Raw genomic sequence first — 18,560 nt, 5'->3', positions numbered from 1 at the left:
TGATTTGACTAAAAATGCAGACGAGGTGAAACAGACACCGAGACAGAAGTAAGGGAGAGAGCTGGGATTCTGTCAAAGGGAATGTTTATGGTAACAGTGTGCGATTTCTTCTTCTCCATGAACTCTACATAATGACTAATTTCAAACGCATGAATTCCTTTCCTTTTGCATTTTCGGATTGTACGAAACTTGTATGACCATTCAGTGTGTATGGCTGTGCAAAGCGTTAACATTGATTTCACACAAATTATGAACACATTGATTTCCTGTAAGGTGAGACAACGTGAGAAGGTTAATCTGATTTACTTGTGTTCAGACATTGATCACTGTATTACATTTGACTGATTATGAAAATGTCCAAGAGTCTTGTATGGAAGGGAATTGGCTCCTTCTCATATTATTGTCAGACTGCTGCTGGTAGCTAGGTAGGAACTAATGTTTTTACTTTCTCTTGTAGACATCCATGACGAGAATGGACTGAAACCAGTCATGGTCTACATCCACGGCGGATCCTACATGGAAGGGACAGGGAACATGATAGACGGCAGCATCCTGGCTAGCTACGGCAATGTCATTGTCATCACCATCAACTACAGACTTGGGGTGCTAGGTATGTACGTCTTCATATCTCTTACCCACCAACCATACATTTTGCTTTGGTGGAATCTTGATCTGAAAGGTCCACTTTGTTTTAGTGGTGTGCCATAGCTCCGTCCTGCAGTCGTGGGATATGCTTGTAATTCTTTACCAAAGGGTTTAAAATATTTAAATTAATTTAGGTGTAAATTGTCTGCCGCACTTTGTATTTGGTGGATGGTTATTCTTGGAAACAAGGTTTATAAATGCAATTCAGGGTTCTTCAACTGATATTGCACAGCTAGAGATTTAGCTATGTATATTGAATTAGAAATATTGAGTTGACAATCTTGGGTCCCACTGAAGATTATGCTTCAGCAGGGGGTTCACAGACTAAATTAGAATATCTGTCATGATGACACAGGAATATTTAGGATATGAGTATCGATCATCTGGAAACAAACAACAATATTCGACAGAGTCAGAAGAAATTTGGAACTGTCTGCAATGTGAACTTTCCCAGTGTTAGCTAAGAAACTATTTGCGAGCTAAATTGGCCTCTGAAATATATATTTAGTCTTTTTTCATATTAAAAGTTTTTAAACTGTGCTGTATAGTTAAAGCAGTTAAATTTACCTTAGAATAAAATGCAGTTCCTTATTGAATTATCTGTATCCATTCATTTTTCTCAGAGGCCACACCCAAATCACAATGAAGACATGACCAGAATATGAATGAAAGGAATACAGGACATTTGATGAATAGAAATAGGAAATGGTACTGACATATGCAAAAACACAGACTTGTTTAGCTAATAAAAAGATTTATACCGATATCACAGAGCTCATTTGGGTCTTTAAATCTTATACTCAAATTAGACACATTTACTGTCTTATAATAAACAGTTTTCCAGAGATATGTTAGAAGGTAATAGAAGTAGGAACAACTGAGAATTGGAGTCATGTGGGGTGGAGATATTCTGGACTTCAGGAGCACAGTTCAATGTGTCAGCAGCCTGGTACAGTCTAAAACCATGGGATATGCTACACAGCCAATAAGCTAGTCCATGAATTCATATTCACACTCTACCACTTGGCTCCGCTCTGCTTATCATTTGTTATAAGGCTGAGCTGTCTGCACACCCTCTTTTACTATATTTAGATACATTAGAGCCAGGGGGAAAAGGTGTTTGGAAAAAGTGTGCAATGCAGAGACAGGAAGGAAGAAGAGAAAAAAAAAAAAAAAAAAGATAGAGAGCATGGAAGGCCTCGTTAAGTGTGTAGCACTCAGCTTCTCTGACAATGTTCATCTAGGAGGGAGAATCCAGGGGAGAATGATGAGCTGTTTGGCTGTGCTGATGTGGGGGTGGGGGGGCTCTGCCACCTTCCTCCCAGATTGGGAGCTTCACATTCAGCCACAACACACATCTAGGCCTAGGCCAGGCCTCTGCCCAGATAAAGAGCAAGGTGTTAATGGTTCTCAGACACTCAGTCCTTTCCTTTATCTGTTTCCCCCACCATATCTGCAGGATGGGCTCCTGTCACACGATTACAGGACAGAATTCACAGACAGTACAGCAGTTCTTATTGAAGTCATGGTCAGATTAGATCTCATACAACGCCTGTTGTACGTATTGATTTGTTCATTTTTCACGAGTCACGATTATTGAACCATTCTTCTTGTCTCTGGACCCATGACTCCACTGGGTTAGTAAGATAATCAAGTCATAAAGCAGACGAGACTTACTGAGCGCAGGCCTGCTAGTAGGCCTATTGCGGCTCTTAATCCCTTCGCGTGGTAAATCAGAGGCCGTTGGGAAATGCATGGGATCCGTTGGACTGTGACGGAGTCCGGAGCGGTGGGTCATCTGTGACCTCCTCCTGGATCCCTGCGCAGCGGACGGATGGACAGAACGGAGCCGCTCGCCCGGCCTGTGCTTTGGTAAGACTGCACCATCTGGGTGGCGGACGTCACATGGGCCCGAGTGACAAGCTCGGGGAGCTTCATTACTCTGAGCTAGGATGTGTCAGGGGCACATGGCACTCTCCATCTTCTCTCCTCAGCCCATTATGGCTGGACGTGAGGGGCCTGCTGATGGCCGCCTGATACAGACACATGTGTCTTCCTTCATTTGACCCCTCCCCCCCCCTGCCCCCCCCCCCCTCCCCCCCCCGGCCCCCCTGTGCCCAGACGACTCAGGTCCTGTGTGCCGCCGGGCTTTGCTAATGGAGGGGGAGGAGGCTTCTGATTGGTGTTAGAGTGGTGTCTGTATACAAAGTGAACATTTGTACCATCTGAAAATACTTCAGTCAGTTGGTTCCGCATCCTGTTGAGCGTAAGGAAGGTAATTTGCAGGTCTTTGGATTGCTCACACTTGGATTATGGCACTATAAATAAAAGTTGTTGTGAGAAACACTTACTGTCCCCGAAAAATCAAAAATGTTGGAAAAATACAGCCATATCATTGTTGGTTTTGTCTTCAAAATCCATTTTCAAACATTTATTCGAGTGGAATGAAGCCCTGGTTGAATTGAGTGCAACAGTTTGTAGCAAAATACAGGCTGTAACATTGCAGGCTGTAAAAACCTGTACTCCTCTTACACCACAATGTGGTTCTAGTGCATGCGGCTGCTTCTGTATCAGTGCGTCTATATCCACCATGACGGTAGGGGCCCTAGGATGGGCATTGACGGGGGCCCAACAGGGCCCTTTGCCTGACTTCCCACCAACTGGCCAAGGACGGCAAGTGCTGGGAGGAGGTCGAAGCTGCCCGTCAAATCCCTTTCTTTTGTGATGGAAACATGCAGACAGCCTCATATATTTGGGCAACAGAGAGAGAGAGAGAGAAAGAGAGAGAGAGAGAGAGAGAGAGAGAGAGTCTATTGTGTGGGAAGCTGGACATGACAGTTGCAATAAACAGTGTAGCCATGAGTCACTGTAAAGAAGGCGAGGCGATGGCTTCTGACGTGACACAGAACGCAGGGGCAGCACACTGATCCTGTGTTGCACAGTCAGCTCCCCCCCATTAAAGGAGCGAGGAGAGTAAACAAACTTGCATGCACTTCCTGTTGGCCTGCACACGCCAGGGGCAGGAAAGGAGGGTGAAAGGAGTCATCTGTCACTTCGGCAAAAACACTCATTAGCATGACAAATGGTGCTTTGTATGAGCTTTTGACAATGTGTGCCAGTCTCATGTCTGTACAAATGAAGAAGTTTCACTCAGACTAACATGACACTCCTGGCTGGAAGATTCAGCACTGAGGTAGCATTTAATCTAGCTAACATTGCTGGCCTAGATCATGATATGTTTTCAAATGATACATACTGTTAAGGACCTATTATTTGCGATTCCGTTTCCTATTTTACATGAATACTGTATTCAAGTAAATTCAACATAATACTGCCAAGATTCTGGCTTCTTTGTCGCCAAAATAGAATGCGATGACTGAAAGACATTTGTTTGTAACGTATGGTGTTTTTAGGATCATTTAGATTGATTCAAAATGTGTGTGTGTACTGGTTGCTTAAAAGACTAGTAACAGAGCAAACAAAGGTTTATTTGCTTTATGCAGTTGTCAAATCTATATGGATCACAGTGGTCCTATTATTCTGAATATTCAGAAAGTTCCATTTGTTTAGAAGACCTTTGAGGAGGATATGCTTGAACTTTTCACATTCTGCGTTTTACAGCAAAATGTCGAAAGCAGGCAGGTCCTCTTTTAAAGGTCATTGTTGTCATGGTAGTTTGGAGAGTGCTCACAGTTTCATGAATAAAACCCCAAACCTTGATAGGTATATCAATAAATGATTTCAATTGTTTTGTAAAGTTCATGTTTGAATAAAAACTGTTCACTTTCTCACCTATCTTGTTTAAAAGACCATTGTTTGCCTTTAAGTATCAGATTTATACCACAGGTATGAACTCAAATGCCTGTTCATTTTTTCCTCTGCTCTAAATGCTTCGTTTTCTGAAACAAAGCTACAGGATGCAACAGATGCACTGGGGAGATTTGAGAAGCTCTGCTAAAGGCCCAGATGGATTTTCTATCTGGGAGACGAAGGGAAGGCAGTGTATGGAGGAACATGCGCATGGGGAGAGCAGAGCGATGCTAATAACATCAGATAACACCGAAGAACAATGGGTGGAGTTTCAAATGGATTTGGTCAGACTTAATGTTCTCAGCAGCATTTTAAATCACTGCTCCAAACGACAGCTTATGGTTGCATGGCCGCAACCCTCATTGTTCTCCCTCGCTCTCTCTTTGTCTCTCCTAATGCATTGTTTACATCAGTTTGTTTTGAGTAAGTGGTCCGGTACATTGAGGACAGTAAACATAATTGTACGCTGCATCGAATTTCAAAATTACAATCGCTTGAGAAGGTTGCTCATCTCGCTCGGTCAAAAAAAGCCCAGGCAGCCTGGTGGATAATGGGACAGGAAGGGCAGTGGCAGAGTAAACAAGTCCATAATGAGACACACTCCAAAATGGCTGTTTTGGAGATGGCTAAATGGTGTGGGGTAGTCAACTGGAATAGCTTTTAATCTCTGACAGCTTTACACACGGGACTTGATTTGAGGCTGTGAACATGGTGACCACTGTGCCAACCCTCCGTGAACCATTATGGAAACACACAAGAGATCGTCACGGTCCATTTTCAAATTCATGACCTCACATTTTGAAGTTCATTGGCCATCATTGTTGGAAGGAATGGTAAATCAACGTGATCCATGAAGTTGTGCCTGTTTGCGTTTTGTATTTGTTTAAAAGACAAATATCTGATAACAAACAGCATTTGTGCTATATATAAATGCATATTACATGGAAATGTCACACAAAATAAACATAACATGATGTACAGTGCAGTGTTGAACATGTGGTATGTATGCAAAGATTCTGTTAAATGGAGCCAGCTGACACTTCTTTAATTCAGGCATACATGGAGCAAATATGGAGATAACACAAGGACACAGACAGTCTAAATCAAAACCATAACAAAGTAAAATCAAAATACCTTTGATGCTGCTTTGCTGATGGGCCTAACTGATTCAATACTAGTACTGCTCGCCTGATCAGAGTGATTCTAAATCTGCCCGCAGATTGACATTGCAGTGGTCGACACAGTGTTTAAATGTGTGTTTGAGCTTTGGTCAAAAACAAGGGTTTTTCTGATTCAGACAGTTATTAGTATCTCTGTATAGATGTTTTCATTCTGCAGGGCACTGCACACAGGCCGTGAATGACTTCGGCAGAGGAGTGAGACAAAGCTGGGGTTTTTATATTATCGTACCACAGAGCCATGTAAATGTGGGCCTCTGTGCCAGGGTTGATGCAGTATCTCTGCACTGCTGTAGTTTGATGACACTGCAAGCTGTTTAAAGGGAAAAATAAAGTAAATTGAATATAAAACATCTGAATTTGACCTTCACGTGTGTCCAGTTCAGTTTTCAAAGGTTACTGGAGCCCCTAAGCACTAGGTTTTAGCGGTGAAAATAATTTGCTTGATATACTATCAGAGTATGTTTATCTTCTCAGCTCGAGGTGTTGAAATGCTCAAGTCTTTCGGGTGAGGCTGAAGGTATGCTAAGATTACACAAACTTCAATAAATTCTGGTTCATAATTTTTAAACTCAATCAATAAGTTGCCCTTTTCGCACTGTGTGCTGCAGGTTCTCCTTCAGTTCAATCACTCAGGTGAAAATGTACTCTCCCTGCAATGACATAAGAATACATTATAACAGAACACAGTCGCTAATAGTTCCCTTCCCTACATCAAAGACGGCCCTTTGTCTAGTGTAAACGTCAGTCAGAGGATATTACTGAAATGTTCTTATCTGAGTGCTGTCATTCTTCTACACGGGAGGATGGGAATGAACATGTGAGATAGATGGGGAGAGAACATTGCCTGCAATAGCCATTGCTCAGGGATTATCTGATCAGGTTGTGAACTCTTAATACTCAGTCAATGTACCTGTGATGTTTAACAGAGGTACAAAGGAAGGTATAACATTTGGAATTATGACAGGGAAGTACCATGCAGATAAGCTGAATAACCATACAGAGTATGACCTACATTATATATTTTCATAATGGAAAACAAATTATGAATGTTCTATGGTGATAACTTCAAGAATATGTAGAATATAAATAGTTTTCATATTCTTTATTTTTTACACCATATATCCATGTCAAAAAGAGAAATATCTAAAAAAAAAAACCTTAAAAGAAAGGTACAAAAATGTATTGTACTACATTCCTACTTCTCATTTTGAAGCCTGTATGATATTCTGATTAAATTTCAGAGAATGTTTAAGTATTCTGTTAACGGTCATATAAAGGAAAGTTAATAGCTTGACACTAATTAGCATGTGATCCCTGCTGAGTCTGATTCTAATTACACACATTTGAATCAGATTACAGTTTGCTTGGATGCATAGTGCTGCATTTCAAAAATATTTATCTGGTAGACTTTGTAACAGTTGAGGGATATACTTTCTAAGAAAGAAAAACTAGAAATATTTAAGTATCTAGAAGCTGTTCCTGTTCTGTTTTCGATCTGCCTTGCCCCATACAGAATTGAGACATTTTAGAAATGTTTCACTGCTGATATCTGCAGACAACATTCAACATTTCTCCTGATGCATTTCTGAGGAAGAGAACTGCTAAGGGTCATGCCATTCACCAGTCTACGGCAGCATTCCATCATCTCAGCTGGGACTTGCTATTATTGGCCTAAGACACACTGCTGAGCCTTGAGAGAATGGGGGAAGCTAGTGAGAAACAGTGCTCACTGCCAACATGCTCACTGACCCAGGGTTGACCCTTTAGACGCCTCCCATGAGAGCACACCCCGATCGCTTTCCAGCTCCATTCAGCTGGAATATCATACCAACAACTACACTATAGCCAAGGATGGTGGGTTGAGAGGTAAAACGCTGCCCCAATGAAACACTAGGGGATTGTTTCCCTGGGCAAGCAAAGGTCAAACTTGACTTTAGTGCCACAGTATTCGGTTGGTGACCCAATCATCTCAACTGGTGAACAAGACGTTTGAACAAGGATTCACAGTCTGCAACATGGGGATGATGTATTCTGTTTGCGTCTGCTTTGAACAAAATTTCCGTCCCCACAATACTGTTGGATAAATGACTGCGCAGGAAATATTAGGACAAACAAAAATGAATAAATATGTCGTAGAAAGCTTTGTGTAGCAGACCACCGCAGTCTCTGTGCTTTCGTTGTCTGATGAAGTCAGTGAACCATGAGAGCTAGTTCATTTGCATTGTGATGTATCTGTAGGGTGGAACTCGTCCCTAGATGCAAAGCTGATTAAAGAGTAATGTCGCTTTGTGACTGGAGGGTAGACACAGAAGAGAGAAATGGCCGACAACCGAATAGGGTGTCGCTTTGATGTTGAGAATACAGAAGCATGAAGGCATCGGCTGTTTGTACTCTCCTTAATGAAACAGACTGAATCTAAATGAGGATGCATGTATAGCATACATTCCTCCGAGGTTGTTATTTTCCATTCTATTAATGTGATGCAAAACTTGTGTAAAGCCGCTGTTTTACAAACAATGTGTTTCTATTTGCGTAGCAGCATCCAAACCATTCATCTTTCGCATCTGTTTGGATGCGTTCTGCGTACAGTGGAGCGGCTACAGTAGGAATAGTGCATATGTTCTTCATCACATTATCGGAAGCCATTTCTATTTTGCAGGCTCAGTCTACCTATTTACTAACTACCTGTCCAAGGTTAAATTGATTGAGGCATTTCAAAAATGCATTGATCAGGTATGCACATGATGCACGTGATGGCATGAAAAGAGCTCAAAGGATCTCAAAGAACAAAGCACAAATTAAAACCATGAGGAGAAAAATATAGTGTTTGAAGAAGATAGACAGTTGTAGGAGTCACAACTACAGTTTTCTAATGAGCACAATATGCTGTGGGGTTTTCAATTGTGGGGTTGCAATTAGTGCCTGGCTATTCCATCAACTAATTCTTGTTATGTCTTAAAAAAAAACAAGGATAAACAAAAAAATTAACAAACTTGATCCAACTGTGCAATGATTTGTGTTTTATTCCAATTAGGGCACCGTGGCACATTGATTTGATGCTATGTTTTTTCCCTCTGTCTGGTTCCTCTATTTACTAACCTGTCAGGGCTCGTGTGGGTTTTAGCTTCAAGAAGGGCCACTCCACTTGTAGACAAAGAGGATTAGTGTGTGTCTTGACATGGTTATGTATTTACTTAGTATCGATTTGGTTTTGTAATGTTTTTTTCAGCTTTGCTCCCATTTCTGTTGACACAACACACTGACTGAGGATGTGATGCGAGCCAATGTAAACCCTGCGACAAAAAACAACACTGCCCTTTTTCATCCGTACTTTGAGGTGACTTATTGGTTATCGTCGTAACAATCACTATTATGGATTGTCTTCTGGTTCCCTTGTCTCTGCACTTGGAACATCTTGAAAGATTTACTGAAATGTATGTTATAGACAGTGTTTATCACAATACCCATTGGTCTTCATAGGTTCTGTGTGTAAACACATCCGAGCCATGTTGCTTGAGACTCCATAACATGGTTCACTGACTCTGGGTTGAGAGAAGCAGATATGTTCAATGTTAAAGGGTTAACACTGACCAGAAGAGGGAAGTCCTGTTATAGTGCTTTCGATTAACCTTTGACACATGGCAGATCATTGTACCAGGATCCATCGCCCAGGTCTACAAATCACTAAAGTCATGATCTGCCTATTTAGCCTTTTTCCTCGAGCAGCAAAGCAACAGTAAACAATGACATTTCCTGCACTCACTTAATACATTATGTACAAATATCTGTATAATTATGATGTTACCACTTCATTACCTAGCCATGGTACCTTAAAACAATGGGACCTTAATGTGAACAGTGAATTAAGTGACACTGTAGCAAACTTTTGTATTTTGGGTGGAATGGGTTTATTTTTCACAGATTTGTCGTCTTCCAACCTCCTCAGAGATGGAAAGAGTCCCAGCTAGCTCTTCTTCACCACAGCCATTTTTCCAATTCCACCACAAGGACAGGAGTCCCTTATCTCTTTCAAAGGTGACTGACCACAGGACCCCCAAGCATTTTTTGATGTGCAGCTAAATCATTCAGCATCTCACTCTGGCTAACACTGAAGGGTGACACTGAACTCTCCCACTGTTCAGCTTGGTGCCCTAAGGACAGCAAGAGAGTGGTGGTCCTCACAATGCAGTGTGGTGCCCCCTCCATGGCTGGGTAAATGGGCTGTTCCCAGACCCATTTTAGCTAGCATGGCTGCCAGAGGGGCTCGGGAGGGTTTGTCAGATGGCTGGTTCACGTGGTCCCTGCGGTCCTGTGGAGGGAGACCTGCGAGACCCTGATGGATTTGATAGCTGAGCTTTTGGAGGACAGATGGTGTGCGCTGAGGTGATGGCTGTGGTTGTTTGTGTGTATGTGTGTGTGTGTGGAAGGGCAGCTGATGAACAAGGGGATTTAATGCCTCATGACCCAGATCCGTCCTAAGTAGTGGCTATGTCTCTAGTGTAAGGATATACGTGGTGTGTGTGTGTGTGTGTCAGTCAAGCTTGTGTTTTCTCGATTGCATCGTGCACATTGTGCATTTCAGTTGTGTGGCTTACAATGCAGCAGGTTTGCATGCTCTGAGACTGACACAGAAATCCACTGTGTAAGAGTCATCGAGGCTGGAAGGAGGAGTGCCTGGGACGCGGAACTGTATGTGCTTGACTTGCTCCGTATCTCTCCTCCTCCATCACTGTCACACGGTTGTCCCCTACCTGCACGACCTGCCACTCTGAAGGAGCACAGATCCCTCCTCCCTCCCTCTACAACGAAAAGCACCTCTCTCTCTCTCTCTCTCTCTCTCTCTCTCTCTCTCTCTCTCTCTGTCTCTCTGTCTCTCTCTCTCTCTCTCTCTCTCTCTCTCTCTCTCTCTCTCTCTCTCTCTCTCTCTGTCTTTGTCTCTCTCTCTCTGTCTGTCTCTCTGTCTCTCTGTCTCTCTGTCTCTCTGTCTCTCTCTCTCTCTCCTCTACCTTTTCGTTGCCCTCTACCTTCCTTATCCTCGCCTCACTCACTGTTAGACTCCCCACTTGGAGGCTTGATGCCTGTCACAACTCATACTTCAATGCCATCTGCACTCTCAAGACAGCCGCATCCTCCGTGGAGACGTGTGGAGAAGCTGTGTACAGTCAGGGTCATGGCATGGAGCTCCTTTACCTCTGGGCTTCGTCACCACTGACACATGCCCCGGTGGGCTCGCTGTCATGACAAGCATGGATATAAGAGAAACCAATGCAATTCAATGTTTTACAGTGTCATGTGTCATAGTATGTGGTGTCACTGAAATCTAAAATTGGCTAAATCACCATCCCAGTCGTGGTTGTGTCCTTGCGAACTATCTTCAAGCTTAACAGTCTGTGTGACTAGGTGTCTACTGGAGGAGTAGATATGTAATGTCTTCAGGTCATGTTCGAGGTCAGTCTTCTTTTTAGCACACACACATGTGGGCGTCCATCTTTTTTTTTTTACCCCTCAGTGGCTTAGTTTGGAATTCGTCAGAGATGCTCATTCCAACTTCCAGTCTTCAGGCAGAAGGATGTTGCTTGGAATGTTAGGACTAATGATTCTATAAGCTGTAATGATGAGAGTGTCAGAGCAGCGAGCAAGCCTAAGGCTGGCCATCATCCAAGCCAGCGTGATGAGAAGGTATGCATCACTCGGCATCCATACGTCAATATCCAAGTCAAGAGAGAGGAGATTATAAATAGCACGAATTTAAAGACTAATCTGGGTCAGATCTTTAGCCTTTTGAGGGATATGGGTCTGGGTACCATATGTGGCATTACTATACTGTAAAGATATTTGGCACCACTTTCCTTGACTATTTTAACAATATATATAGTAAAAACTTGGTAGATATATAGGAATTGCTGCTGGATAAAGTTAAACGGAAGTCATTGTTAGCGTGATGGTTCGGTCATGCATTTGGTTTAACCAAATGCTTGAGAAGTCACAGAGTGGGGAAGGGGTGCAAGGGGTAAGTGGAGGGTGTGTAGGGGCAGTTAACGGTTGTGTTACCGTTAACTGCCGTGCTAAATGACGTTGTGTCTTCGGGCAAGGCACTTCACCCTACTTGCCTCGGGGAGAATGTCCCTGTACTTACTGTAAGTCGCTCTGGATAAGAGCGTCTGCTAAATTACTAAATGTAAATGTAATGTACCAAGTTTCACTCGATATCTAAACTGTAATTGTAGGGTAACTACAAGTTGTTACTACAGGTGTTGCTATAGTTACAGAATCAGAATCAGAATGGGATTTATTTGCCATGAAAGTTTGCACAGAGAAGGAATTTACTTTGGCAGGAGGTGCATACAAGAATCATATAGGAACCTAAAATGTAAATATGTGGACTGTCTATACCAAGTCTGGCAGGCTGCACTTTATCTGGGCTCTGGATCTCTCCTCCGCCATGGTCATTCTGTTCTGTGTGGATGGAACTCATGGGCAGAGAGAGGGAACAGCACATTTATGTCAGCTTCCTGTTCTTATTTTTTTGTGGGGGTTTGGTCATTTACGTATTTCACTTTTGGTCTGACATGTACATGTCAGACTATGCAAGTTACAGGTTTATGATCTCACTTCCTTTATTACGAAAAAGGATGTGATGATTATTTGTACACAAATAATATGAATATAAAGATATATATATGTATATATATATATAATGATATAATAATTGTCAAAGAAAATACATACTATTATATATTAAACATTCAGTTTTTCCAGTATATGTTTTGTCAGTGATGGTGGGCTCATGTTTTGCATGACTGAACACTGTATGAATTACCACTGTGATGTAAATGACTTCTAGAGTACTGAATGTTTTGACGGTATAATTTTAGATCACTGTGGCTGCACCTCAAAGCTGTGGATATTTAAACATGCACTCTCCACAGATCAGTGAGTCTGACTGCATAGCAAACCTGGGTATGCACCCTTCAACATTAACTCAGCATTGAGAACAATTCTGTAGAGCAAAGAGAAGAGGCTAAACTTTTGGGAGTGACGATTGATCATAGATTGTGTTGGGATAGACATGTTCAAAAACTGGTAACTAAAATGGGCAACACTTTGTCTTTTATTAAAAGGTGTGCAAAACACTTTACACCATAGACTGTCAAACAAGTAATTCATGCTTTGTTTTTTTCACATCTTGATTATTGTTCTGTTTTTGGGTCCAGCACCTCAACAATTATTATAAGAAAACTACAAGTAATGCAGAATAAAGCGGCACGTGTGGCTCTCTCATGTGGGTTTAGATCAAATGTGGATAAAATGCATGAAAGCCTCTCATGGTTTAGATTTAAAAATCAATGAAATTAGATGACATTTTTGTATTCACTAATGTTTTTTTTACACAATGTTATAACAAACAAAACACCTTTTACTGTATATTCAAAATTATCGTTTAGCAATGATATACATCATTATCCAACAAGGCATGCAGTAGGACGTAGTTTTCTGTTACCTAAAGTGAAATACAAATCAATTCAACGTTCAGTCAGGTATAGAGCAAAGTGTGAATGGAACTCTCTTCCAAATACCATCAAACAACAAAACACCCAGTATGGTTTCAAAAAATCACTTAAGAACTATTACCTTCAAAGACTAATAATCAACCAATAATTAAGATCAATTTAGAGAGATTCAGTCATAGGGCTTTCGTTATATCTTATTAAAAAAAAATATATATATATAATTGTGTTAATTGTAAAATATGATTTGTAATCTGGATAATGTCTTGTGTGTATGGTGCGAAATGTGATGTCGTAAATTGTCACATGATAGATTGTAGGACCCAAGGAAGAATAGCTTTCAGCTTATGCTGAAGCTAATGGGGATCCAAATAAAACAAACAAACTAACCCTCTTCAGGCCTGATTGACAGGGGCGTTCACATTTTGTCAGATATTGAAAAATAAAATTACAGGTGTTCAAACCTATCACAAGTACAAGTGAACCTAGAAGGTTATAATTATATTGCACGTGAGCAAAACTAAAAAGATCTAGCCTGACTTCCTGTCTTGCTGCGCTCAGATAAGTGAAGGTTTTCCCTGATAAGCAAATCAAAATGTTAATTCCTCCCTGAACCCGGTGTCGTCGCATTCTTTGATGTTGCCAAATGCAAATCTTTCTCCATTGAGGTAAACAGTATTGTTGTTTGGAGTAGGTAGATGTTTGGGCTTATTGTTGGGCAAGGGAGTCAGATCTCATCAAAAGGTGTTTTGCAAGTTCAAGATGGGATGCACATTGTTCTGCCACATCAAATAGGCTCTCGATAATGAAGTCACGCACATTTGCCTTTGCTTTTGTTGTGGCCGACTGCAGAATAGAAAGGTACAACGCTCTGTACTGATGAATCAATTCAGCTTCACGTCAAGCAAAATCATGACAGAGTATTTCTGGTTTTCATTTATTGTTTGCATTTGCTTGTTTCTTAAGCTCCTGATCCATGACCTAGAACGACCTGTAATCTTTTCCCTCATCGCAGACCCCTAAAATGGCCTAATCCAAATGACTCTTTAAAGCCCCTGGTCTCAGCAAACACACAGCAGTGCTGTGCATCAATTTGCTGCATGCTGAATGTGTAAACAGAAGAAGAGAACTGCAGGGAAATGTCCACATTTGTCTTTCTCACTCGTAATTATAATGCCATTTGGAGTGTGAGTAATTGCTCCACTGTCATTTAAAATCCACCACACTAATACGGCCAAATTTGCCAGCAACAGTGGATGCAGTTTGACAGCTGCTGCATGTTTGTGTCTCTGAGTTACTGTCAATCACAGGGTATTATGTTAAACATGGGAAACCCACCTGGCCCAGATGTGCTCTAATCCCTTCACTTGATTATGGACTGCAACGGGACAAGATGACCGACTCTGAGGCAGCACGCTCTTTGTGTGGTCATCTTCTACCTGCTGAGTTTGACTAGAGCCCATGGCACGGGTCTGGCTCAGGGATGGACAGATTTACTACAACTTGACAGACAGGCGGAGGTTTTACAATATTCTCCACTAGCCTCCTCAGAGGGGATGACCTGACCTTGTTCAGATAATCCTACACACCCCCCTCACATCATTTCCTTTGATAATTACCATTTCATCTGGGAGCCAAAGGGATTATCTTCTAGACTGAGAGAACAATTAGACACTATTACCATCAAACTGCCATTTTGCTGGTCTTTTTCTCATCATATTCTGACGTCAAGTCAGGTAGTCTAAACCTAAAGTTTTAAAGGAGCAGACATGTAAAGTCTCTATAATTCAGTGACTCTTAACGGATAGCCCTCTCATAATTCATTTGATACAGTAAATATCAGAGAAAAAAAATTGTAACATGGCCATATTGTGCATATTTATGTAAGTATTTATTTTGTCCCTGACGCTGTAGCTCAAATTGTTTTTTAGATGCTATTCACTCTCATTCATCCTGGTGATGTAGTGTTTTGTTCTTTTAGTAGACAAGCCATGGCTTTATGCCAGTGTATTGTGTGGAAAATGCCTTGCAGATTCCCTTGTTCTGAGTCAACTACCAGCACGGTTCCACGAGATCAATACCATTCAAGTTATTAAACCATAAGTTAGTATTCAACCATATCCAATGCACAATACGGAATGACTTAAACATGGAAGGGATTGTTTAATCCAGCATTTCAGTGAGATACCTATGCCTTGATGTTCTTCCTAATTTCTCTCTTTGTCCCCCAGACTGCTATTTTATGGTTTTGCTTGCCTTTTTCAAGCACGTATTGTGTTGATGTGCAAAGCACACAGAGAACTCTTATTGTGTGCATTTGGCAGCTTAAATGAACGACAAATAAGTGTATGTCATTGAAAAGAGAATGCACACCCATGCATATTCTGGAGCCAAAACATACTCTATGAGTAGAACTGTGACCCACAATAATTGTGTAAGCCCTGTGGAGACACTAACACAGAGATAGAGAGAGGGGGATGCTGGAGAGATAAAAAGAGAAAGAGAGAAATAGAGAGAGAGGGATAGAGAGAGGGAGAGAGAGAGAGAGAGAGAGAGAGAGAGAGTTGCAAGCTTTAGGCTGTTCTGTACTGATGAAGGTCTTAGTTTAGGACGCTCACAGGAGACGTCACTCACCAGACTTGTCACTGTTTCAGAGGACATTATGCAACCCAGTGATATTGTGTTGTGATATTAACATTCTCTCAGATGCATCGTCCACAGTGTTCTGAAGTTGAATCAATATCGGAGAGAGTATTATTGCAAACATATTTTCCATTTTGACTTCTAACATTTTGAGGACGTACTGTGTATCTTTGTTGTCAGTGACTGGCATTTCAGTAATATTCTATTTTCAATACAGTGGAAGAAAGGCTTTCATGACAAAACCATTGTGGACTTTCATGTCCAAAAGAAAATAATCAAAAAGTATAGTAAGGCAAGGTAATATCCTGATAGTTGAGGCTGATTGCGCTGTCGGTCCTTTTAGTTTCTCCACAAAACATATCCTTTTTGGAAAGAAATGATGATGGAAAAAACAGGTAATTTTTTCCCCTTAAATCAATCATGCGTTCTATGATGTATCTGGGCTAATGTCAATACGAGCGCTTTAGAATGAAATCTTTGGATAGTGTGAGAGTAACATGAAGAAGACCTGAGGGTCATGGGTCCCCTCTAAGGCGTAGGGGAGGAGAGAGGCCTGGGGGTCATCCGGGGGGCTGCCAGGGGCCTTGTTATCCACTCTGCCCCTCTGTCATCCACTTCCACCTCACTGTGACAAAAAAGGGATTGGCTCTCTATCAAAGAGCCACAAGGCACCTCTCCTCCTCCGGTCTTCATCCTCTTATTCCATTTGTATTGTTTGTTTCTGTCTCAAGTCTCTGGTGGCACAGAGTCTGGTGCCACTGCCAGTATCTGGGCACTGAGCATTGAGATCCAAGGTCTGGCGAGGGTGAGATTCAGTCAACCCTCCCAGGCCCCTCAAGCTAATGTCTTTCAACAGTACACTTCCCCTCATTTGTTAACATGCTTCTGATTGGGCGTCTGTTCACATGCTTGTCTGAGAGACCTCACACAGTCTCTCTAACTAACCCATCTCCCATGCAGCCTATGGATTATAAGTTAGCATAAGACTGTAGACCTGCGTCACAATATAGTAAATTGGAGCAATAAATGACAGACTGAAATAATGAATTAATTAACACTCTTAATTGGCCCACATGTTTTACCCTACGTCTTGATTTTATGTACGTATATACATTTTGTGTAAATGTTCGTTACCAGCAGAATGTGCCAAACGGGGTATGCCAAAAATCTACATTGCCAAGTTCATATTTTGGATCACCAACCAATGGCAGGATTCTTCAGATGTGAACAGGAAAGTCCATTGATTCTATTATCTTCTTTTTGTGTTTTCGACTCAGGGTTTTTAAGCACAGGAGACCAAGCAGCAAAGGGCAACTACGGACTGCTGGATCAAATTCAAGCCCTGAGGTGGATCAAAGAGAACATCCAGGCCTTCAAAGGAGATCCGAAAAGAGTGACCATATTTGGTTCTGGAGCTGGAGCTTCCTGTGTGAGCTTGCTGACTCTCTCACACTACTCAGAAGGTATGTTGGGCCAAAGTCTTTCAATCTGTCATCATTATATAGAGTTAGTAGATGTCAGAAAGTGGCTAGATTACTAGTTAGTCTATGAATCTATAAAGAAGAATTTTTGCAGACATAAAATGATATACACGGTCGTTTGTCAAATTCCTGTAAAACCATCAAAACCCATTAAATGTCAATTGTTATTTAGAATAGAACAAAAACCCAGGTGGAAAGGACTGTCATGGGATTTTTCATTGCTTTGATTTAGTAGCTATCAGACAGCAGACTGTGTAGTAAACAAGAGCAAACAGGGGTATTTCTTTCACTGTGAGCCGTGAATTATTGAGAGAGTCAGGTTACACCGCCCTGACTTTTCAGAGATTTCATGTAGCGTCACATTTCATCGCCACATGTTCCAGTCAAAGAGATAACAAGCAGAGTGTGTGCACAGGTCCAACCAAGCATAAAATAATGCCCCAGTCACTAGATATTTGTGTGACCAGCTGGAGGAAAGTGGTGGGTGGATATCAGGATTGATACAACAACACCATCCCACATTTACATCTGGTTGTTTTTCATCATTGAAAGCAGGATTCTAAAAATGTGCTTCCGAAGGTCATCCTGGTAAATAGCAGACAGTTCTCGCTTTGATTTGCCTCAGCCCATTGCACAGTATAGACAAAGGAAGACAAATGAAAGTTATACACAACCGATTTTTTACAAGGTAAATGGCGGTGAAAATTACCTTCCCCAAAGAAGTCTACTTTTTTCTAAAGCTCTCTCTTGGAAGTCAATTTGGATAAAAGTGTCTTCTAAATGAATAAAATGAATAAATGTTGGACAGAATCAATGACTGATCCTAAACAGATATTTGTATTTATTTAGTGAAGTTCAGACTTTATTTCAGTTCACATAAATCAGCATTAATTTAACAAGAAACTGAAGCGCCTTGTAGTCTTCAATGGACTTAATGTCTCTGTCCATGCGTAGAGGAGCCTCAGGGGGGACACTGCTAGCTTTGATGGCCAAAACCAGACTTGACTAAAAGCAGAGCAAACCACTAATGGTTGTGCTTAGACTCCAATTCAACATTATACCATGAATCCTACAGTGTTTCCTGTTGTTGTATCCATCATGAGGAAATGATTCCCATCGGCCCAAGTCCTCTCTTTCAGCCATTTGGAACTGTTCTGGAGCATTTTGGAGTGGGTTCACTGACGGTATTGAAAATGAACCGATGCCAACTTCAGGAACCTTCTTTAGTAGCCTCTTCTCCTTGGTAGCTCAATCCCCTTTTAGGGCTTCATTGACTGGTGTTTGTGGTTAAA

General features: G+C 41.5%; 1 protein-coding gene across 1 annotated transcript in view; it reads left to right on the top strand.

Moving 5' to 3' along the window:
• nlgn4xa (neuroligin 4 X-linked a) overlaps positions 1-18,560 on the top strand; it is a 40,039-nt gene that overhangs the window by 14,634 nt on the left and 6,845 nt on the right. The window contains exons 3-4 of the mRNA XM_047031584.1: positions 458-610; positions 17,065-17,250. Of these exons, the coding sequence (XP_046887540.1) occupies positions 458-610; positions 17,065-17,250 (339 nt within the window). The remainder of the gene's footprint in view (positions 1-457; positions 611-17,064; positions 17,251-18,560) is intronic.

Source organism: Hypomesus transpacificus, chromosome 12 (assembly GCF_021917145.1).
Source record: "Hypomesus transpacificus isolate Combined female chromosome 12, fHypTra1, whole genome shotgun sequence".
Lineage (NCBI taxonomy): Eukaryota > Metazoa > Chordata > Actinopteri > Osmeriformes > Osmeridae > Hypomesus > Hypomesus transpacificus.
Note: the sequence above shows the minus strand (reverse complement) of the source record. Positions and strands in the feature narration are given on the sequence as shown.